Source organism: Crocodylus siamensis, chromosome 1, assembly GCF_052110815.1.
Source record: "Crocodylus siamensis isolate JL-2025a chromosome 1, ASM5211081v1, whole genome shotgun sequence".
NCBI classification, from domain to species: domain Eukaryota; kingdom Metazoa; phylum Chordata; order Crocodylia; family Crocodylidae; genus Crocodylus; species Crocodylus siamensis.
This window is the reverse complement of record NC_143395.1, coordinates 207744845-207769381: the sequence shown is the minus strand read 5'-3', so window position 1 is coordinate 207769381 and position 24537 is coordinate 207744845. Positions and strand designations below refer to the sequence as shown.

Sequence of the window (24537 nt, the reverse complement as noted above, 5' to 3'; positions counted from 1 at the left end):
GGCAGAACAGCCATGCTGGGAAGAGCCTGGCATCGCCCTGGCCCCAGCCTACCCCATCCCATCCCATGTACAAATCCGGGGTCATGCGCCCCCCAAGCCCTCCCAGGCTGTATGTCCTCCCCTCTCCGTGCGCTCAGGCCCCCTAGACTGAGATCAACTGTCATAGGCTCCATGACTGACTAGTCAATTGGGATAGACTGGTTGGTGACCATTGATGTAAAGGGACCAGAGGTGCGTAACTCTCAAACCCCATTAGCCATTTCCTACTTCCTTGAGATCAAACCCTTCCATAGCCCTACTTCCCTATAATCCTTTTATTTAACTATACCGAACAGCAGTGAAATAGTTAACAAAGATAACATTCAAATTGACTTTGTAGATTTCAGCATAAACATGTCATGACAACATGGAAGGAGCAGTGCACATGATGCAATAATATTGTTTTAGGCCCTCTGCAGATTCCAAAAGCTAACAGAGCCTCATCTACCTTGGGGCTACGTTTTGAATATTTTGTTTTCAGTCATAAGGGTGACAAATATAGGTTTTATTAGATATAAATTCAGATTCTGGAATACAATTCTGTGGATCTGTAATACATGGTACCTTGACTGTGATTGCCAGATAGGACAGCTGATGCCAGTCCACTGTGGAGTGGCTGCAATAGGAGTGCTGAACCAGCTTAACGCCAGACCCTAACCACACTTTGTGCGTACAGGCTTTTGATTTTTTTAAAATGTCAGATGGAAAAATTTCCTCTTTTTGGAGCAAAATAAAATAATGCATCCAACTATAGCAGTTGAGCTCTCCCTTTCTGCAAACTGCAAGTCCAATATTGCTGAAAGCAGGGCACAGAACAAACCACAGAGTACTATTTCATCAATCCAAGGCTTGGTGCTGGCTGCTTTGAGAGGCTAAATCTACCTGTGAGTGCTACAGAATTGTTTCTATTCTTCTATATATTTTGTATAACTGCCCTACTCTCCTGCTCAGCTTTCTTTATGCTTTAATTTTTCTGTCTCCATTGCTCCATTTTTGAAGCCAGATATTCCAGAATATGGTTCCACAAAGATAAAGAGAACTTCAAATACAAATACCATTTGGAATCTGAGGAACTTACTGATATTACCAGAGAGTATAAAGATGAAGGGGGCATACATTTTGATTGCAGCTAAAGTTAGGAGACTGTTCTAAAGCAAATTTAAGGTTAATGCCATCTAACCTTAAGAAGTCCACTCCAACGTTCTTCAAGATCGCTGTGGTTGCATAGGTGCAGCCTTCCTTCAGCACCCCAAAGGTCACTTTAGCAGGAATGAGAAGGAAGCCACTAAGACACTTTGTCACTGTTCCATGAGATGATATGTTGACCCTTTCACCAATAGAATCTTCTATCTTTACAAACAAGATCAGCAAATTAGATAACAGAAGAGGGTAGATAAATAATAAAAACCAAAGATATATAATGGAAGATGTACAATGAAAACTATAAGAGCTTATCTGACATACTAACTAAGGCTAATACTTTGAAATTTGGAACCCTAAAAAGTGTAGAGCACATTGATCTCCGTTTAAAAGCTGGGATGCAGGTGGTTTGTTTTTCAGAAATGCTGAGCAATTCAAGTCAAAGAGAACTGAGGGCATGCAGCACTTCAGGAAATCAGATCACTGTTATTGCTCTAATTAAAGCACACACTCCAGCCCTGGAGCATGTGTAAAGACACCCAATGATTTTCTTTTACCTTTTCATTTGGTTTAGACTCTGGCTTGATAGATGATGGCAATTTAACCTGTTTTTTCTTTGGCTTTCCAGAAGCATCCACCAGCAGGCTCTGTGTTTGAGGCTGGAAGGGTATCTCAGATGGTCTCACAGCTCTACTCAGTTCTACCAGAAAGAAAATATTTCCAACAACAATGCTGAATTTTTCACCAAGACAGTCTAATTCTGCAGTTCTTATGTATCACCACAGTGAAAACTAGAACTGCTGCAATGGAAGTGATGAAAAAAAGATTTACATCATAAACTGGTAGCATTAAAATGTTTAGACTCTTTGTAGATGCTATTTGAACAACAAGGAGAACGACAGAAGACATTTGTGACCAACTGTTATATTTCTCTACATGTCTGTATTAAACCGTGACATCCAACTGACAATGCAACCACTATTTTGAAGAATGAAACTTTGAACATATTTTTGTAGCTGCCAGGAACTGTCATGCACAAGTATAGGCAGTTTATTACTGTCCTGAAATAAGAGGAATTTGGTGATATCTGTTATTGGACCAACTGTATAATTGGGAGATATGTTAGAGAAGCTTTCAGGCATAAAATGCCCTTCTTCAGTCTTCCGGTGACCTGAGGAAGGGCATTGTGTGCTTGAAAGCACGTCTAACATCTTTTCCATTCATGTAGTTGGTCCAATAAAATTTATCACCAAAAAAATATTACTTCTGATATATTTCCTAGATCAACACGGTGGGAAATGCCCTCTTTGTCTCTCCCCAACACTTTGCTATGGCACAATTTGGTTACCAGGGTCACTGCAAAGGCCAGACTCCTCTGCCCCATCTCTTCAGGTAACCCTGAGTTGTAACCTGAGATAGATACGTTCCTGAGGGAGGGGGGAAACCTGTTCCCTCTGCTTATGTGACTGGCATCACATACCTGGGTGGAGGGCTTAAGATCCCTATTGTTCTAAGTAATGGCAACCTCACTGTGAGGGGGCTAAAGACCCTGTCAGTCTACCAGGCAACCAGTGATGCATTTCAAATTGGTTGGCTGGTAGCCAACAGTTGCTTGCTTTCATTGGATCAGGTAAATGAGATCATAAGGTCTATATAAGTTAAGGACTGCTCAGGAGGAGCAGTAGCCATCATGACAACTCACAGAGAGAAGCTGGACCATCTGAAACTCATTCTCTCTCGTGAAACTCATGATCAATGAACTGCTTGCTTCCAGAGGGACTCTCCACCTGCCTCTGGATGATACTTGTGAGTAAACTACCTGAGATCTAACTAGATATATAGCTTGCAGTAACTCAGATGCATGATCAAAGGCTACCATGCCACTATTCTCTAAGGGATTTCTCTGACATTGCTCTACCCTGTACCCTATTCCAAACCTACTCCTTGTAACTAACAAAGTTCTCCTTGTGCTTAGCATGGGAGACTTACTGGAAGAGGATCTAGATTATGCCTTGGGGTCCCCTTGGTTCGGCTGACTACAGGAGACCACTATTTGTGCTTCAGACTAAGGGAAGCACCCCAAGTTCTTGGAGTGAGTCAATCACTCTCAAGGACTACTAGGCCTGTTTCCCAGAGGGTGCAGGTCCCAGTTCAGTCCAGACTCTGGGTGGTGGTAGCATTACCTCCAGGCTAGTGGGTGTGCTCCAGGAAGGGGGTCAGCCAGATGTGAAGCACCCCTAGGGAGGCACTCAGAGCCTGGAAAGTGGTTGGGTGCAGTGAGGTGGGTGGCTCAGTACAGAAGCACCCCCTTCTGGCACAGCTACAACACCCCATACCTACAACTGCCCCGAGGAGCTAACTCATCAGCTGCGATCACCTTTTCATTAAGGGTATCTAACCATAGGACTGGTTTTGTTAGGAAGGAGCTGTACTGTAGTGAGCTTAGGCTCCTTTTACATGTTACAGTTATTAACTGGTTAACTGTGCAATTAAACTGAAACTAGCTACATGTGCAAAGTATCTATCACACCATAAAAGGCTCTATCCAACTGCTATAAAGTTAGACCTTGAAAATATGTACGAACTTTATAGCTGGTTGCTATCCAGCTTTAATTTGCATGTGCAGCAGGGTCTTCCTTGTGGCTATGAACCCCCATCTGATAACCAGGTTCCAAGCCACAGGGGTGCACTATTCCCAGCAGGGCTGGGAGTCCTGTAGCTGAGGGAACTCTTAGCCCCTACCATGTCTGGCAGTTGCATTCAAGGTTCCCTCTAAGCTGCGCATGTGTGCAGCCATACACAATTTAATACCACGCCGCGTACTAATTTATTAACACCATGCACCTGCCTGGAGAGGAGCTGGGCTGTGGTGTGGCAAGGTGGGGGCTCGGCCAGCATCAGGGAACGGCTCTGCTCCCCAGCCCCAAGGCCATGTGCCTCCTCACTCCCAGAGGTGAGGTGGGGGCAGGCGCTGGGGCTGGGGGCTGCCTCCAGGAAATTGCTCCACTCCCCAGACCCAATGTCATGTGCCTCCTCACTCCCAGAGGTATCCTGCTTGCTAACTGTGGCCTCTCCCCTGTGCATAGCTACATGGCCTGCAGAGCTATGAGAAAGAAATTGTTTGCAACATTTCTGAGATGAGATGTTCTATACTGGGGTTGTACACTGCCTGGGCTCAGATCAGGGGCTGGGCATGCACAGGTGCCCTGGGACCTTGGTACGTCAGCTAGGCAGGTCTGCACCTAGGGAGCATTGACCAAGCCTCCTGTCTCTGCTTGCTCCCCTGGAGCAGGTGGGCTGCTGGGTGCTGGCCGTAGGCAGCCTGCCTTCTTCTTCCATGGCTTCCCACCTGCTGCCATGGCTCCAGATCCCACTGTCCCCACTTTTCCTCCTGAAGGCCAGCCACTGTCCTGTGCGGTCAAGCCCATGCTTCCTGGGCTCAGGGGGTGTGGAACTCTTGGATGACTGGGACGTGGAGCTTGCTGTGCCCCCACCCTCCCTGTAGGGGGCCTCTCTGGAGAGGCACCCCAGGGCCAGCACTCCCCAAAGGTGGCACTGTGTCCAATTGTGCTCCTGCTGCACACGTCACAGGCAGTGCCCAAGGAACTGTTTGCATGGATTGAGGGGTGCCCAACCCACTACACCCTGCTACTGATTGCCATGGTGCCCTGGTCATACCTGCATACCTGGCACAGGGTATTTAGCTTTGATGGTGTGGGGGGCAAGCCTGGGCTGCCGCACAGCCTCTGCCACCACCTGGAGGGCTACCTGTGGCTGCATTACACCGAGGAGGACATCTCTGCCAGGTTTGATGTGTTCCTCAGTGTATGAGAGGCCCATGCTAGGTTCCCTTCAGGCTGCACACTTGCACAGCCATACACAATTTAATACCATGTCGCATACTAATTTATTAACACCACGCACCCATGTAGAGTGGAGCTGGGCTGTGGTGCAGCAATGTGAGGCAGGAGCTGGGGCTGGGAGCTGGCATGGGCTCTGCTGGCACCAGGGAACTGCTCTGCTCCCCAGCCCTGAGGGCATGTGCCTCCTCACTCCCAGAGCAGGGACACGTGCAGAGCTTGGCTTCCCCAGATCTCAGATTAAATGCTGCAGGCAGCAGTGACTCAAGGGAGCCAAGAGCACACCCTGATGTTTCACTCTTCTTCAGACAGCACGTTTCATAGATTCATAAGGCTGGAAGGGACCTCAGAAGATCTTCAAGTCCAGCCTCCTGCCCCAGAGGCAGGAAGTAAGCAGGGATCATAGGATCCCAGCAAGATAAGCATCCAAATGTCTCTTGAAGGCATTTAAAGTAGGTGCTTGAACCACATCTGGTGGCAGTCTACTCCAAACCTTAGGAGCTCGGACAGTAAAGAAGTTCTTCCTTATGTCCAGCCTAAAACAGTCATGGAGGAGTTTGTGACCATTCGACCTTGTCATCCCTTGGGGCGCTCTGGTGAACAGATGTCCCCCCGGATCCTGGTGAGCACCCCTGATAAATTTATAGGTGGCCACCAGATCACCCCCGAGGCTGTGCTTTTCCAGGCTGAAGAGTCCCATAGTTCTCAGCCTCTCATCATAAGGTCTGTTTTCCTGACCTCTAATCATGTGCATAGCTCTCCTCTGGACTCTCTTAAGTTTCTCCACATCCTTTTTGAATTGTGGAGTCCAAAACTGGATGCAGTACTCCAGCTGTGGCCTCACCAAGACGGAGTACAGCAGGAGAATGACATCCTGGGATTTGCTCGAGAAACATCTATGGATGCAAGCCAGCATTTTGCTCACTTTACTAGCCACAGCATCATATTGAAGGCTCATGTTCATCTTATGGTCAATCATGACCCCCAAGTCCCTTTCGTCCATAGTGCTAACCAGTGTAGCACTGCTGAGCCTGTTAGCATGCTGCAGGTTTTTCCTCCCAAGGTGGAGAGCCTTGCATTTTTCAGTGCTAAACACCATCAGGTTCTCATTTGCACATTTTCTGAGCCTGTCAAGGTCTGCCTGGATCACCCTTCTGTCGTCAAGTGTGGATGCTTTACCCCAAAGTTTGATGTCATTGGCAAACTTGGCTAGTCCCCTTCTGACATCAATGTCTACATCATTAATGAAGACGTTAAATAGTATAGGCCCTAGGACAGAGCCTTGAGGGACCCCACTGGGCACAGGGCACCACAACGATTGACTCCCGTCAACCACCACCCTTTGGGTCCTACTGCAGAGCCAATTCCCCAGCCAGCAGATTGTAGTGTGGCCGAGGCTGCAGATAGCCAGTTTTGCCAGAAGGTGATCATGGGATACCAGATCAAAGGCTTTTCTGAAGTCAAGATATATAGCATCAATCTCCTCTCCCTTGTCCAGGTGATAGGTCACCTGGTCATAAAAGGAAATAAGATTGGTCAAGCAAGACCTACCTGCTATCCCTCAGGACGTTGCTGTCGGTCAGTCTGTTAAGAATGGGCTCTTTCATAATCTTTTCTAAGACCTTCCCTGGGATAGAGGTCAGGCAGATGAGCCTGTAGTTTACCGGGTCCACTTTCCTCCCTTTCTTGAAGATAGGCACCATGTTAGCCTTTTTCCAGTCTTTGGGCACTTCACCAGAGCACCCGGAGTTCTTGAAGATCCATACCAGGGGCTGGGCTATGATGCTTGCCAGCTCCTTGAGTACTCTTGGGTACTGTCAGGGCCAGCTGACTTGAAGGTGTCTAGCCTCTCAAGGTGTTCCTTCATGAGGTCAGCATTGATGGAAGGTAAGGAATCTCCCTCACCTGTGCCACCCTGTCCCATAGTGGGCAGGGGCATCCCATGGGACTGGTGGAAAACTGACGCAAAGTACCCATTTAGCAAGTTTACTTTTTCTTGGGCGTCACTTGTCAGTTGTCCCATCTGGTTTAGCAGGGGTCCAATGTTGCACTTGCTTTTCCTCTGACTCCCCACATATCTAAAAAAAGGACTTTTTATTGTCCTTAATATTTGTAGGTAGGTGGAGTTCTGTTGCATCCCTGGCTTTCTTGGTTCACTCCCTGCAGGTCTGGACCAGTGCAGAATATTCCTCCTTGGTGGTGGATTCAGTCCTCCATCCTTTGTAGTTCTTTCTTTTAAGATGCAGGAGGTCCACTAGTTCCTTGGAGAGCCAAGGGGGCTGCTGTGCTCTTTTGCTGCCTTTCTTCTGAGATGGGATAGATTTTGCTTGTGCATCCAGGATTGCTCCCTTGAGGAACAACCACTCATCCTGGACCCCCCTCCCCTTTGGGTTGCGGCCCTTTAGGGCCTCCATGACAAGCCTCCTTAGTTTGTCAAAGTCAGTTTTCCTGAAGTCAAGAACTGACTGATGTGCCAGCTTTACAGCGGATGGTGAAGGTGATCAGCTCATGATCACTATCACCCAGCTTGCCTTCTACTGTTAGGTTGCTGATTAGGTCATCCCTGGTTGGTAGTACCAGGTCAAGCAGCGCTCTACCTCTCTTTCGCCTGTAGACTTCCTGCATCAGATAGAGCTCATCTACAAGCTTTCCGACTGCTCGGATTTGGCCAAGCGCTCTTCCCATAAGATGTCTGGGTAGTCTAAGTCTCCCATGACAACCATGCACCCGGAGCGTGTGGCCTTAGCCAATTCCCTGGTGAACTCCTGGTCAAGGTCTTGATCCTGAGTAGGGGGTCTATAGTAGACTCCCACCATAGCATTCCCTGTGACATGTTCCCCACAGATTTTAACCCAGAGGGTCTCAAGTTGTCCACCCTGGGAGCCAATGTTGGCTTGCAGGGACACGGAGCTTTCCTTGACATAGAGAGCTACACCCCCAACCCTTTTGTTCACTCTATCTCTCCTGTACACGGTACAGACGTCTATACCCGTGGCCCAGTCATGGGTGGAGTCCCACCAGGTCTCCATTACCCCTATGACATCATAATTATTTGTGTTTAGCAGGAGGACAAGTTCCTCCTCTTTATTCCCCAAGCTCCTGGTATTTGTGTATAGGCATGCAAGTGTTCCTTGGGGTCCATTGCCTTGCCTACAGTTCATTCTAGGGCTAGGGCAGGGTTGGGCTCCCTTAAGTGCCATGGCCTGCTGGCTTTGCAAAGGTTGCTCAGAAGGCCAGGAGTGGCAATAGGCCTCCCCAAACCCCCTGGCAGGCTTAGTTTAAAGCCCGATGGAACAGGTCAGCCGGTCTGGCTAAGAAGAGCCTCCTTCCCAGTGGAGAGAGGTGGAGGCCATCCCTCTCTCCAGATGCACCACGGTCAGATTTACTTTGGTCACCTGCAGCAGGGAAAAGTGTGTGAGGCAGAGCAGAGTTGGGAGTGGGGCTTAGGGGTCTGGGAGCTCAGGTGGTGTTTTCGTCGATCCTCCCAGTCTCGGGCTATGGGCTGAGGAGGGAGAGGAGAATCCACGCGGTGAACCAAAGACTGTGGCGCTGGTGTTATCGGGAAGGCTTTGGCTTCCATGACCACAGCCCGCTCTTTGGAGAGAGAGGCAGCGAGCTGCTGGGAAGAGATGGCCTCCACCTCTCCCCCCTGGGGAGGAGGCTCTTCTCAGCCAGGCTGGCTGACCTACTCCACCGGGCTTTAAACTAAGCCTGCTGGGGGATGGGGGGACTACTGCCCCTGCTGGCCCGCTGAACGGCCCTTGCAAAGCCAGTGGACCAAGGCACTTAAGGGGGCACTTAAGGGAGCTCACCCCTGCCCCAGCCCTGGCACAATCTGTGGGCAAGACAAGAGCCCCCAAGGGCACACTTGCCTGCCTGTACACTAATGCCAGGAGCCTGGGCAACAAGCAGGATGAGCTCATCCTCCTGCTCAGTGCAAAGAAATATGATGTCATTGGGATAACGGAGACCTGGTGGGACTCCACCCATGACTGGACCACGGGTATAGAGGGCTATACCCTATACAGGAGGGATCGTGTTGACAAAAGGGGTGGGGGTGTAGCTCTCTATGTGAAGGAAAGCTACATGTCCCTGCAAGCTGATGTTGGCAACCGGCATGGACAGCTAGAGACCCTCTGGGTAAAAATTCGTGGGGAATTCGGCACAGGGGACACAACGGTGGAAGTCTACTACAGACCTCCCACTCAAAGTCCCCAGCTTGACCAGGAGTTCGCCCGGGAACTGACTGAGGCTGCTTGCTCCAGGACTTTGGTTGTCATGGGTGACTTCAATTACCCAGACATCTCGTGGGAAGATCACTCAGCTAAATCTGAGCAAGCGCAAAGCTTTCTCTCGTGCGTGGATGACCTCTGCCTGACTCAAGAAGTCTATGGGCCAATGAGAGGCAAAGCGCTGCTCGACCTGGTACTGGCTACGGGGGACGACCTAATCGGCGACCTAGTGATTGATGGGAAGTTGGGTGACAGCGACCACAAGCTGATCACCTTCACCATCCACCGTAAAGCTGGCAAGTCAGTCAGCAACACAGAAGTCCTTGACTTCAGAAAAGCCGACTTTGACAAGCTCAAGAGGCTTGTCGGTCAGGCCCTTAGGGACCGTGACCCCAGAGAGATGGGACTTCAAGAACAGCGGTTGCTTCTCAAGGAAGCGATCCTCAATGCACAAGCTAAATCTATTCCAACATGGAGGAAAGGCAGCAAGAAGGCACAGCAGCCCTCCTGGCTCTCCAGGGACCTAGCGGACCTCCTACGGCTAAAAAGGAAAGCCTACAAAGGATGGAGGATGGGATTCACCTCCAAGGAGGATTACTCCACGCTGGTCCGGTCCTGCAGGGACCAAACCAGGAAAGCCAAGGCTGCAACTGAACTCCAACGAGCTTTAGGCATCAAGGACAACAAAAAGTCCTTTTTCAGATATGTGGGGAGCCGGAGGAAAAGCAAGGGCAATGTTGGACCCCTGCTAAACCAGATGGGGCAACTGACAACTGACGCCCAGGAAAAAGCCAACCTATTAAATAGGTACTTTGTGTCAGTCTTTCATCAGTCCCATGGGACACCCATGCCTGCTATGGGACAGGGAGGTCCGGGTGATGGGGATCCCCTACCCTCCATCAATGCTGACCTCGTGAAGGAACACCTTGAGAAGCTGGATACCTTCAAGTCAGCCGGCCCTGACAATCTGCACTCCAGGGTACTCAAGGAGCTGGCGAGCATCATAGCCCAGCCCCTGGCACGGATCTTTGAAAACTCCTGGTGCTCTGGTGTAGTGCCAGAAGACTGGAAGAAGGCCAATGTGGTGCCGATCTTCAAGAAAGGGAGGAGAGAGGATCCGGCTAACTACAGGCCCATTAGCCTGACTTCTATCCTGGGGAAGATGTTAGAAAAGTTTATTAAGGAGGCCATCCTTGAGGGACTGGCCCAGGCTAACATTCTAAGGGACAGCACGGGTTTGTTGCGGGTAGGTCTTGTTTGACCAATCTCATTTCCTTCTATGACCAGGTGACCTATCACCTGGACAAGGGAGAAGACATTGATGTCATATATCTTGACTTCAAAAAAGCTTTTGATCTGGTATCCCATGATCACCTCTTGGCCAAATTGGCCAGTTGTGGCTTTGGCTCCACCACGATCCGCTGGCTGGGAAATTGGCTTCGTGGTCGGACCCAGAGGGTTGTGATTGATGGCAGTCACTCATCATGGTGCCCTGTGACCAGTGGGGTCCCTCAAGGCTCTGTCCTGGGACCCATACTGTTCAACATCTTCATTAACGATGTGGACACTGGAGTCAGGAGTGGACTGGCCAAGTTCGCCGATGACACCAAACTTTGGGGCAAAGCATCCACGCCAGAAGATAGGCGGGTGATCCAGGCTGACCTGGACAAGCTCAGCAAAAGGGGAGACGAGAACCTCATGGTGTTTAACACTGAAAAATGCAAGGTTCTCCAACTTGGGAGGAAAAACCTGCAGCACCCTTATAGGCTCGGCAGTGCTACGTTGGTTAGCACTACAGAAGAAAAAGACTTGGGGGTCATCATTGACCACAAGATGAACATAAGCCTGCAATGCGATGCTGCGGCTAGTAAAGCGACCAAAATGCTGGCGTGCATCCTTAGATGCTTCTCGAGCAAATCCCGGGACGTCATTCTCCCCTTGTACTTGGCCTTGGTGAGGCCGCAGCTGGAGTACTGCGTCCAGTTTTGGGCTCCACAATTCAAAAAGGATGTGGAGAAGCTTGAGAGAGTCCAGAGGAGAGCCACGCGCACGATCAGAGATCAGGAAAACAGATCTTACGATGACAGGCTGAAAGCCATGGGACTCTTTAGCCTGGAAAAGCGCAGGCTCAGAGGTGATCTGATGGCCACCTATAAGTTTATCAGGGGTGACCACCAGGATCTGGGGGAACGTTTGTTCACCAGAGCGCCCCAAGGGATGACGAGGTCGAACAGTCACAAACTCGTGCAAGACCGTTTCAGGCTGGACATAAGGAAGAATTTCTTTACTGTCTGAACCCCCAAGGTCTGGAACAGTCTGCCAGCGGAGGTGGTTCAAGCACCTACATTAAACACCTTCAAGAGTAAATTGGATGCTTATCTTGCTGGGATCCTATGATCCCAGCTGACTTCCTGCCCTTTGGGCAGGGGGCTGGACTCGATGATCTCCCGAGGTCCCTTCCAGCCCTAATGTCTATGAAATCTATGAAAATCTATGAAATCAGAATAGTGCAGAAGCTGGGTCTGCATTAGAGGAAAAGGAGCAGGTGCAAGGAATTGTTCCTAACCATGATGTAGGTTGGGGGTGCTGGTTAAAGCTATGTTGGTCTAAGGACATAGGCAGACAAGGTGCTTTGGGTAAATTATATCACATTTACCCAGAGCACTTTGTCTAACCATGACATAAGATTTCTGCATCATGAATGGGGAGTCCCCATTACTGACTCCGGAAAACTGCTCTCTTCCCCACCCCCCAGTCTTGTGCTTGGAGGATTATTGCAAAATCCATTGCATGAGGATCCATTACATAAGGATTCTAGTCTATTAGGCTTAGTGTAGTCCGGATCCAGGCTTAGCAAAATGAGGAGGCAGAACTGAAGCAGTACGCTCACTTTTCGCTACACCTTAGAGGGAACTTTGGTTGCATTACTTTGCGTCCTAGCAGCTGTGGGGCTGAGCTGTCATCTTGCAGCCCCAGGGATCTGTGATGTGCTTCTGTGACTGGGAGACTGCAACAGCTGTGATCTCCTAGTTGCAGGAGGTTTCATGAATCAGAGCTGGGAGATGACAATAGCTGCAATCTCCCAATTGTGGGGTGCTTCCATGCACCCCGTGGCTGGGAGTTTGTAGCAGCTTGATCTCCCAGCTACAAGGTGCCTACCATGCTCCCAGCAGCTGGGAGTTCACAGTTCCATAGCTGCCATGTGGGGTGCAGCCAGGACTGTGATTCCCCTATTTGCCAGCACAGGGAATGGAATGATGATCCCGGGCTCTCTCTGTACTGGCCATAAAACATGATAGGATCTTATGCTGGATCCCACAATTATGCCTCCTCCCATTCATGTGTCACATGGCGGGAAGTGTGACTGTGTGAACTGCATTTTAGGTCCTATTGCACCTTTACCTGCACATGCAGAAGGGGGCCTTAGAGTCAACTGGCAGTGAATATTCCATGTATGGTAACTGATAATAGTGAGGGGAAACTTTGAAACAAATGGGAGAATAAATGCGACAAATGACAGGCTTTTAGCCACATCACTTTTAATAAAATGCTTTGCTTTTTCTTTATTTAAAACAGTACCTGTTCATCTACCCTGGGAAGACAAGAACAGAGATGTTTGATAAACATTGGTTAACTGTACTACATTATCTGAAACACCCCTCCGTTGGTTACTGGATAGGCTCAAACCTGTTTCAGCAACAGGGTTACTGGAAGAAAGACTGTACCTATTTGATGAGTTTATACTGCAAAGGTTTCCCAATAGGGGTCTACTGGTTAAGGATTCACATTTTCCCCCCAAAACAAAGCAATACTACCAAACCCTTAATACTGATGCTATTATAGGAGTAGAAATCTGCTTTTGGCAGAATAGTTGCAGAAGTTAGTGAAGTCCCCAGAGCAACACAGGCTTCTCTCCAATTTGTCTGATTTATCGCAGCACCACTATTTGGAATACATGTACTGTTTGTTATGTACTGAGGGCTCACCTCCTTTTGCCTCCAAAACCATTGTCACTGCTGGTCCTCCCCCACAAAAATCCCCAAATCAGGTTTGTGCTGGGGGAGTGGCCTTGTAGAACACAGCACATTACTTTGGGCAAAATGTGTGTTGTGAGAAGTGTTTCATACCTTATTCCAAAGCTCTCCTAACTCCTGTGTTGATACAGCATCTTGCTAAGGCCATAACATAGGGGCAAATCCTTTTTACTATTTTTCTTGAAGTTTTTATTTGCAGTAAACAGTTCCGTCACATGTTTGGCCCTCCCTCCATGAGCCCTACAGCTGAATCTGTGTGGAGACTGATGAACTGAATAATTAGTTTTAAATTACCATCATGGACATTTTGCCAGGTATGATACTGAAACTGACTTTCTTTTGCCTTGGACAACATACTGGAATAGTCCTTTACCTGCTATAGAATGGCTGCAGGAAACTTGAACCCATTCTGAAGAACTGTCTGACAAAGGATTGAGTGAGGATGAAAAGTCACTGGCTGTGGCATGTATCTCTTTTGATACTGCAGAACAAATGATAGTTATACGGACAAGCAATTGGTTAAGCCAACACTCAACATTTCTATAGACACAACAGAAAGACCAAGTATTGGACCTCTTAATTTGGGAAACTTGTTCACTCTCTCTGTAGTCCGGGCCTTGCAATGTGTGCTGTGTGGATATAGCCGCAAACAGCTGGCTTCTGGGGCAGCTGAGAGTGGAAATCCTGTACTGGCAGCTTGGTGGTGAACCATTACCAGGATGTCTTGGGATGCTTCCTGGGGATATACTGGATAATCTAATCCCGTTCTCTTGCTATCTCCAATATGAGAAACTGGAGTGCACTAGAACATGGAGACATATGGGAATCCTCAGAGCCCTGTTAGGACTCCATGGGAGATTGTTTTGCTGGTGTGATGCACTGCCGAGTCATGAATACTCCAATGAAATACCTTTCATCTTGATGAACATCTTCAATAGCTTGTTAGGGCTGCTGTCTAAACTAAGAATCAAAGTATTCCTGCCAGTGCTGCAAACTGCTTATTGAAGATGACTTTTCCAAAGCCTACCCATCCTCTGTTCCCTGATGCCCTCCATTCTCCTCAGTGCTGTCTCCCTGTCCTCTAAGCTGCCTTGCCCCAATCCCACTCACATTTCCTATCCACCCTTTCCTTACCACCATTTTTCCAAGTGCCTCCCCCTGACCCCTTTCTTCTGCTTCACTTTAGGATCTAGCCTCTCTCTTAGCTCATTCCAAACTTTCACCCTGTGCTTTTACAGCCTTCACTGCCTGATTATCTATTCTTGGTCACCTTTTGTTCTCATGGATCCTGCTTTGGCTGCTCCGGCTATACCCATATTCTCAGTTAATCTGAAAACCCCTAAACTTTTGCCTTTGCAGCCACAGTTTCTTCCAGTGCATTTTCCTGCATAGGCTGCTTTACCTCGCAGAGGTTTTAAAATATTCCAAAGCAGTTCACATATCAAGCTGATGCTAGTGATACAGGGTCAAATAATGAAACTTAGAACTGAACATCCTGGAAGCACTATTTGTAATATCCACTTATTTGGAACATCCACCACTCTTATTGGTATGAAGAGTGGTTGTTAATTGTAACATCCACCACTCTTAATAGATAACTCAACTCATTCAGCTATGCACTGTCAGAAGCCAATGGAGACCTCAGGACTTCACTACATAATTCTGCTGCAAACTCAAGTTTTGCTGGCAAAACTGTGTCCCCCAAGTTCTAGCTCTTCTGTGGCAATAGAGTATTTTTTTCTACTGACAGAACCACGCCAGCTCTCTGAATGAGAGATAAGCCTTCTGCCACTACATGCAGACACAGTTGCACTTTCTTCTGGTGCCTCCCAGGGTACAATGCTGGCCCTGCTGCACACTTGCTGTAGCAGAATCATGAATCTCTGAAAGATGTGCACCTGCCAAAAGCCACATGGATGTGGACAGGACCTAATGACTTCTGTCTAGACACTGCTGTTTGCCATCAGAAGGCTTGCAATGCAGGCAAACTCCTATTCTATAACAGCCTCAAGGCACAATATTGTAGTCAAATGCAAGATGAACAAGTCAATGGAGACCTGCTCCGTGTTGAAACCTTACCTGCACTGAACTCAAAATTACTGCTAATGGAGATTGTCTCTAAAGAGGACTCCTTTCTCTCTTTCTTCGGAAATGGAGGAAGTTCTTTAGAGAGTGATTCCAAATCAGGAAACTATAAAGAAAAATGACATAAGTGCTCAGGTTTCCTAACCAGACGCATGTCTTGCCAACAAAAAAGGCATAAAAGAAACAAATAATCAGAACTAAACTGGCAACAATGAATCTGTACAGTATTAGTTACTATTCTATCTCTGATTCTAGAATACATTTCTGTCTATAAAATTATAACCAAGCAATTTAGCCCACTTACCAAGCAGGACTATTCTACTTAAAGGTGCATTCATTACTGGACACATGCATGCACCTGTTAATGCTAACCATGTCCACATACCCATAACTGTTTTCTACAACACCTTCATAAGATGTTTTGTAGGACTTATACCAGGGATGACCACAAGGAGCAGCAACAGCTGCCATGTGTATGGCACATGGGATGTGGCATAGGTGCTCAGTAAAGGGACAGTAGTGTTAAACTAGGGGTGAGCAAGCGAGGCACCAGCCCCACAAGACTGACTTAGGATGGCACCAAAATCATCCCTCACTTTCACAGAGTCCATGCCCCAGAAGCAAAAGCATTGCTCTTGCAGCCACAGTTTGGTGCATGGAAACCATGGTACTGCTATAAGAATTACAGTCAGAGCAGCCAGACCACACTGTAGTGATGGTGGTGGCAGTGACAACAACAGTGGTGGCAGTGGCAATGGTTGCTACCAGGGACTATTTTTGAGTTCCTGGGGTAGGTAAGATTCCTGAATCAGGCCGCCCCCTGTTTACCCCCCAGTCTCAGAACTTCTGCTCTTCCAGCACTCAGCCGCACTTCTCTGCCCCAGATTGCTCAGGGTGAAAACCCTATTCATTATTCATCTGTAAAGGGCGAGGCTAGAATGGAGCTGATGGGCCACTTAAGCCTCTGGCTGCATGGAGCAGAATGGAGGTAAGATACGGTAAGAGGTGTCAGGTGTCCCTAACAAGAGCCAGGTTAAACCTTCCCTGGTCCTGCTGCCAAATTCAGGGATGTGGATTCTTTCCTGCCATATAAAATTGCAGTGTTTATGGGGACAGGAAAGGGCTAATTTGGCTCTTAGTGGTGACATATCTCTTGTAGCATGTCTTGCCTCCACTCACTCTGTGCAGCTGGAGGCTTAAGCTCCCCTGCCTTCTTTCCAGGGCACAAACTGTTTATAACATCTCCCTCTAAAGTGTCTGATACTGCCACTGTCAGAGAAAGGATACTGGGCTAGATGAACCATTGGTCTGACTCAGTGTGGTACTTAGGTTAGTAAACTCTATCAAGTATACCTACTGGGGGCAGCAAAAAGGGGCACTTCGGAAGATGTGGAGGAAAGCTTATCTTGTGGCATGCCATGACTGACTTAGACATTCTTGATACGAACACAATTTCATTCAGTTTCTTTGAACTCCATTACCTGTTTCAGAAGAAATTCTCTGCCAAGTTCAGATTCAAAATAGGGTGAAATTATTTTATTTCTTATTGCCATTAGACAGTACTTTCCTTCTTCAAGTTCCTTCCTAGTAAAGTATTCACGTTTATGGCAAGGAAAAGAAAAAAGAAAATAATACAGTTGTAGTCCCATTTTGCTTTTTAATTACATGTCCAGGCTTTCTACCAATGGAAGTAACAAGAACAACTTGCTAAAGACTTTTTCTTGCTAACCATATCTAATGGTAGTCTTATAAATCACTGGGAATTTGGTCATGTTACCGAACTATGAGAAGCAGAGGGATCAGTTACTGATTCCTATGCTACAGATCTGGGATCTAGGTAGCAATTTGAAATTTTTATGTATAGTGGCTAAGGTGACCATACGTGCCAGTTTAGCTGGGACAGTCCCTGATTTCAGAGGTGGGTCCTAGCTGGCTGGTGAGAAGTAAAATGAGCACCTGGGAAATGCAAGGGTGCAGGGCACAGCCTGGCAGGAAGGCAGAGTGGCATGGAGTTGTATGGCACTGCAGCCTGCCTGGCACACCATGCTGCCCTGCACCTGCTTCTGCTTGCAGCAGTGTCTCTAGCTTGGGAAAGCAGGGCTAGGGAAAGGGGGAAGGGTGGGGCAGCATCCCAGATTTCCTTATGGTCAATGTAATAGGGTCTGATGTTTTGCCTTTGCCTATTTAAGTATTCTCACAATTGCAAAAGTTCCCATGTCCTTAAAAATAAATAGTTTAAACTTACAGCAAATATGTTCTCTCATAACCAAGGAATAGCCTAGTCTGGAGAATGATTGATGGATTAACAACTCAGAACCAGACAGAAACAGTTTCCCTTACATGAGCTCCAGAACTGCATCACAGTGCCAACAGAAACACTTACAAAGCTTTAAACTGAAGAAAAGTATAAATATCTACTGTTTCAGAGTGGAAAAAAAGCCCAGTTTAGAGGAGAAAATGTATCTGCAGTAAATGAAAATGGTCCTTTCATATGCACAAAATAAATCCTCAAGTCTAGGGCTGACTGATCAGAAACAGCACACAGGCTCCAACCACAAAAAAGAAGTAGAAAAAAGCAAAATGAAAGGTGGGGGAAGACCAAGGAAGAATGGTAGACTGAAAGAACTGGCATTCAAAGATTGTGTCTTCATCAGATTCTGATCAAAATACATTGTGAGGTGACTGCTCTATAGATCTCAAAATTTGCTCTAAATCTTTCAGCCCTGATAAGAGAGGCAGATCTTGTTGAATTTGCTCTGAGACTTGAAGGTAGTGCAGGGGTGGGTAATTATTTGGAATAGAGGGCCACATAATGAGTACTGGGGAGCTGTACTGACCCAGTGCAGTGGGGAGGGGGCAACTGATTTAATTCAGTCCCAGGCCCATCCACCCCTCACCCATCACTGAAGGCAGAGTGGGTGGGTGGGGTCTCCATGGGACCCCTGCAAGCAGGGTATGCTCAGCTAGGCAGATGGGATGAGGTCATGGGTGGGCAGGGAGCAGGGTGTGGGAGTGGGATGAGCAGACAGGGCTGGGATCACACGGTGGTGACAGCACAGGACCTCGGCCCAGGGCAGAGTCATAGTCCACTTCCTGCATGTCCCTGTGACAGGTGTCAATCTGTGGGCAGGGGCATGCAGGGAGCAGATCATGGTTCTGCCTCAGGCCCCAGGGCCTGGCCCCATGCTGTCACCACCCCACAATCCTAGCCCCCACCTACTTGTCCTACCCCCGGACGCCACTGCTGGAGCACCCATGGCCGCATCTCATCCACCCAACTGAGCGCAACCTGCCTGTCCATGGAGACCCCACCTATCTTCCTTCTCCATCTGGTGCTCCCAGTGGTGGGTGTGGGGCAGAAGGGCTGGGGTGGCGAGGAAGCAAGGCCGGCTCTGGTGGCAGAGACACAGGCAGTGGCAGTTGGGCAGAGTGAGCCCTGCCACAAGGACTGCAGGGAAGCTGAATCTGGCTGCCACACTGCCGCCACCCTGCTGCATACCTGGGGGCAGAGGGCCCAGCCACATGTGCCATGGGCCAGGCTGTCACCTGTGCCTGGGTCAGGCAGGGCTGAGGGACATCCCACAGGCCAAATAGATTCTATTGGTAGGGCAGATCTACCCACAGGCTGCATTTTGTCCTCACCCCACGGTAGTGCCTATCCACTTCCTAAATTAATAGTTCTTGCCATCTAAAGATGGTCATCTTAAATACTTTAAGATCTTTTTTTTTTTGTCAGCACAGAAAGACTTCATCTCTCCAGACATCCAGACAGATCCATCTGAATACTTGGATATGAGAAGGTTTAGCAGGGTGCTTTCTTAATCATTATTAAACTAATAGAGTCTCAAAGTATATTTTAGGCCTAATTTTTCACCCACTTTAACTAGTTTTACACCACTACAATTCAAGGGAGATACTCCTGATCATGAATAGATAACCAGGTGTGAAATTGTCATAATTTTAATGTCAGTGAGAGTTTTGATATTGTCTAAAAGAAACTGAATTGCAGGGAAATTTTTAGATAACACATACATTAATATAGCCATTTTAAGTTGTTCTTTATATAGTATATATTACAATGTAAAATGTTGGTGTCAATATGGCACTAAACCAATCTAATTTCAATCTGAAATTGAAATTTTCTATGATTTCAAACACTTCAGTTAAAAGTCAAGAATATTAGCTTACTCCCTTCACCAAGCAAGAGACCATGGTTCAATTACTATTCGGTCTTTCACCAAAAAAAGACAGCAAAAGCAAAAGCTTCTCAGCACAAGATTATTTTATCCACACTGCACACTCGTCACTTCATTAGGGCAAACAACAAAAGTTTAAATAGCAATCTTACACATTATTTTTGATCACTGTGGGCAAATATATGCACCTCAAACAACCTTCACTCCGTGATTTTAGCTCATATTTTAGCTTTCCAAACTTGATATTCATTTGTTATAGATTTTTTAAAAAGTCTTTGGATTTAGATGGTCATATTTTGTGCACCACCATAAAGTACACTTTCCATCAAATTAATAAAAATCTTCCCTTTGGAGCTATGGGATTTTTCAGTGATTTTGTATGCAACATTGTGAATAAATGAAACGTAACAATGATACCCTGGAGTTCCACAATGCCATGATCTGGAGTTGTGTCTCTACAGAACAGTGACATAATAGCTTTAAAATAAAGTTATTACCAAATTCTCACTGATCATGCAAAAACAGTCTTTTCAATCTTTTGGGGACTCACATATGTTTGTAAGTTGAGGTTCAGTCACTTCTGAGCTATCCTTGAACAAAAATCCTTCTAAATATATTTTAAATTGTGAAAAGTATATTTTTTCCACTTGTACAGTTTCAAAGTAGTTGGACAGACTTTGCTCATACTTTCAATAATATTGATCTTTCATCAGAGTTCAATAAAGGGAAATAAAAGACCAAATGAAAGAGCAGTATTAGAATAAAAGCTGAGTTTTAACCTCACCTATACTTCTTGCTGATGTAAAGAATATAATACTTTCTCCTTGCAGAGTATCTTTACTCTGATGATCTTCAGGTGTTTATTGACATTAATTAAAAGTGTTTCACAATCCTTGTGGGAAGAACCTGAATATTTTACAAATGGGAAAACTGAGGTATAGGGAAATTCAGGGCCAAAATGTTCAAACTTAGCACTAAACTGCCCTGATTTCCATTCAGGAGAAAAAAATGTGTATTGCTTCTGAAGAATCATACCACTTAGGAGCCTTGATGTGGCTCTAAAATCCTAAAATTGGGCACCAGACTTTAAAAATACTGACACAAATTATATTAGTTTGTTATGGTGCAGTGAGCCCTTCTTATGCCTAACCCTAAGCAGTAGAAACACTGCTTCTGCTCCTATTCTTTGATCCGAAAGGATTAGATAAGCAATCCACCTATTCACTAAGTATTTCCTTAAGACATAATACTCCAACAGTATGGTTGGCTACTGAACCAGCCCTCAGGACCTGACCCTAAAGCAGTAAGAGTTTTTCCATTGACTTAGTTGGGTTTTGGATCAGGGTCTAGCTTTCTGCCCTATCATTAATGCCATTACCTGTGCTGCTCTATTTTTTTCTGCCATTGAGATACTTGGGGTAATTCTTCTTTGCTATATGAGTAGGAAATAAAACAAAAGCAAATGAAACTGAGAGATGGAACATAGTATTTTGTTAAATATGCACAACTTACACAATAACTAGTGGAAAAAAGTATTGTTTTATTAAAGCATGCTATACTTGTGTGTCTAGTGGCTTCTCATCTGCATTGATTACTTGCATGTTTTGTCACACTTGGGGCCCTGCTGTATGTTATACTTCAAGAGGTGATTAAACAATTTCTCATGCCTCGTGTTGTAGCTTGGCCACACATTAAGCAATTAATAGCATCATAACACAAGGAATAAGCTACAAAAATTGTGTAATAACTTTGTGGCTGATTCCTATCATGCTGTTAATTGAACATGTGGCCAGGCATGCCCTTATGCCTGGGAGTCTTGTCAACTGTTGGGGCTCCTAGTTTGGGAACTCATGGTGTGCCCTGTGGCTGAGAGCCCAGATTACTTGATGGGGCTCCCAGCTGCCTGTGTGCATGGTGCACCCCTTCAGCTATGGGGTCCCAGCCTCAGGGACCTATGGTACACCCCTGTGGCTGAAACACCCATCAACTGAGGGGGCTCCCAGCCATGGGAGCTTGCTACTTGCCAGATCATAATCCCAGGCTCCCCCTACACCAGCAAGAAGGTGCAGTGGGATCTGACATTCAATCCCACAGTTATGCCTCCTGCCATGCATGTGTGCATCAGATCTCATTGTGCCTTTACCGCACATCTGGCATGGGTTTTGATGATCAACCACAGTTGGCATTTTTATAGCATTGTTTATCAAAGACTCTTCAGAACCTTCACAAACAGTTTAATTCCACTATGCCTGAGAGACAGAAAAAGTGTTAATAGCTCCATTTTAGATTAGGAAACAGTTGCAGACAGAGTCAGGGGTGGATCCAGGGGTGGAGGTGCATTAGTGCACTTGCACTCCCCCGCCTTTGATTCCTGCTTTACCTAAAGTTAAAACCATCTGTTTGGCAGTGGCAGCAGCATTTCTAGTTAGGCACTGATAAGGGAGTCAAAGTCTGGACGAAGTTGTCATAAGGAATGTTAGGACTATGCTATGAAAAGTCCTACTTTCTACTCCCCTGTGTTAACCACCACAGCACACCCTCTCCCAGTTCCGCTCCTCCTCAGCCTATGACTCAAGTTAAGAGGAAGTCTCACTGGATTCTTACCTCAATTTCTGCCAGTTCTTCTCACTGTGTTTTGATGAAGTTTGGAGCTGAGGGGCCACTGCCTGTTCATATAACTCTGCTATGTGAGCTGCAACATAAGGGAAGGTAATTTTCCAAGTTACATAAAATCAGTATTAAATATGCTAGTTAAGTATAGTTAAAGGAGCAGTTGAACTGGAAAAGAAAATCACATTACAGGAAGTTATGAAGGTGATACATCCCTTAAATAAAGGGACAATTCCAGAAGGGAAATGTATAAAATCAATTTCTATGCAAATGCTATCCTACTTGTGTTGAAAAACCCATGTAATTCATTATCACATCTGTTAGCTCTGTTTGAGTCATTTGGCCAGTTATCAAGCCTCAAATTCAATTGGGATAAATCTCTTAAAGCTCTTAAAAGGGCATGGTGCCATGGTGGAGTGGGTATTCCAGACTTCTATTTATATTATCTGGTTTTTCATATGAGGGTGCTTAAATATTGCATGTATGAAACTATTTCAGGGGACAACCTATCAGGTTGAGCATGGAAGAAAAGTTAGCTTCCAAGTTTGGATCATTATATTCATTTTCATTTCTTAAGAGTTTACCCAGACCTCTGAAATTGAATGTTGTACTTAACTCTTCACTGAAGAAAATTAAAGCCTTAACATCTTCTGATTTAACAAGATCTCCCTTTATTCCTTTATGGGGACACCCTCAATTGAAGGTAATAGGTAAAAGATAATAAAGGAATCTCAGATATCTGGGGGGAAAAAGGATATAGCTACAATAAAATCCATCATTAAGGATGGTAGTCTTGCACCTTTTGCAATATATAATAATATATGTACAAAAATTCAGTTATGTAACGAACAGGAGATGTTCTGAAAAACCTTTGCACTTGGCTGAATAAGACATGTGGAAATATATAAAATAATTTACACATACAAATTTGAAAAGCTATGTGTTGTATTTTAAGGCTCACTCTCACTGGACATGTCTACACAAGACACTATGCAGTAGACTACTGTGCAGTAAAGCATCACTATGTAACATGTCACCACTGGCCACCAGCAGTACCAGCTTCTCCATGGGCAGGGTCCCTGCCCAGGTGCCTGCACACTGCACTTCGCTGTCCAAGAACATTGCCTGGTGCCGCATTGCCATCTGGGACCGAGTGAAACTGTCAGCCATACCAGCTCCAGCCATGTGGTAAGCCCCACGCTGGGGGGAGGGTCCCCCATGCCTCAGCCCCCACCCCTCCTCCCTGCCCATCCTTCCCTGCCTTCACTCCCTCGTGGGAGAAAGTGCCAAATTTTACTGAGCAGCTTGTGCCACTGCAGCTATGCAGGCATGGGCCCAATGTTCTCTCTAAGGTGTAGCAATCCGTGAGCTTCAGTTCTGTCTCCTTCTTTAGCTAAGCCTGGATCTGGACTACGCTAAGCCTAACAGAGTAGAATCCTCATGTAATGGATCTTCATGCAGTGGATTTTGCAATAATCCTCCAAGCACAAGACTGTGGGGTGGGGAAGAGAGCAGTTTTCCGGAGTCAGTAATGGGGACTCTCCATTCATGATGCAGAAATCTTATGTCATGGTTAGACAAAGTGCTCTGGGTAAATGTGATATAATTTACCCAAAGCACCTTGTCTGCCTATGTCCTTAGATCAACATAGCTGTAACCAGCACCCCCAACCTACATCATGGTTAGGAATGATTCCTTGCATCTGTTCCTTTTCCTCTAATGCAGACCCAGCTTCTGCACCATCCTGCTCTGTCCCACGCACCTTTCCCTGCTGAAGGTAACCAAAGTAAATCCGACCGTGGTGCATGGGGCTGTGTAAACACTGTTGCTGGGAGAGCAATATGCTGTCTGAAGAGGAGTGACCATGCTGTCAGGTTGCACTCTTGGCTGCCTTGAGCAACTGCTGCTTGCAGCATTTAATCTGAGATCCGGGGAAGCCAAGCTCTGCACATGTCCCTGCTCCAGGAGTGAGGAGGCACATAGACTCGGGGTTGGGGAGAGGAGCAGTTCCCGTGGCAGCCCCAGTCCCAGTGCCTGCCCCCGCCTTGCCTCTGGGAGTGAGAGGCACCTGGCCTCGGGGATGGGGAGCAGAGCAGTTCCCTGGTGCTGGCAGAGCTAGTGCCAGCCCCAGCCCCAGCCCCCGCCTCGCCTTGCTGCACTGCAGCCCAGCTCCTCTCTGGGTGGGTGTGTGGTGTTAATAAGTTAGTACGCAGCAGGATATTAAATTGTGAGTGGCCGTGCATGTGTGCAGCTTGGAGGGAACCTTGCACAGGCCTCTCATATGCTGAGGAACACATCAAAGCTGGCAGAGATGTCCTTCTCAGTGTAATGCAGCCACAGG

General features: G+C 46.8%; 1 protein-coding gene across 1 annotated transcript in view; it reads right to left on the bottom strand.

Moving 5' to 3' along the window:
* SPAG17 (sperm associated antigen 17) overlaps positions 1–24537 on the bottom strand; it is a 354514-nt gene that overhangs the window by 18701 nt on the left and 311276 nt on the right. Inside the window, exons 38-44 of the mRNA XM_090053742.1 lie at positions 22191–22278; positions 20965–21018; positions 16872–16974; positions 15385–15496; positions 13679–13786; positions 1737–1879; positions 1220–1389 (exon numbers count right to left, since the gene is read on the bottom strand). Of these exons, the coding sequence (XP_089909868.1) occupies positions 1220–1389; positions 1737–1879; positions 13679–13786; positions 15385–15496; positions 16872–16974; positions 20965–21018; positions 22191–22278 (778 nt within the window). The remainder of the gene's footprint in view (positions 1–1219; positions 1390–1736; positions 1880–13678; positions 13787–15384; positions 15497–16871; positions 16975–20964; positions 21019–22190; positions 22279–24537) is intronic.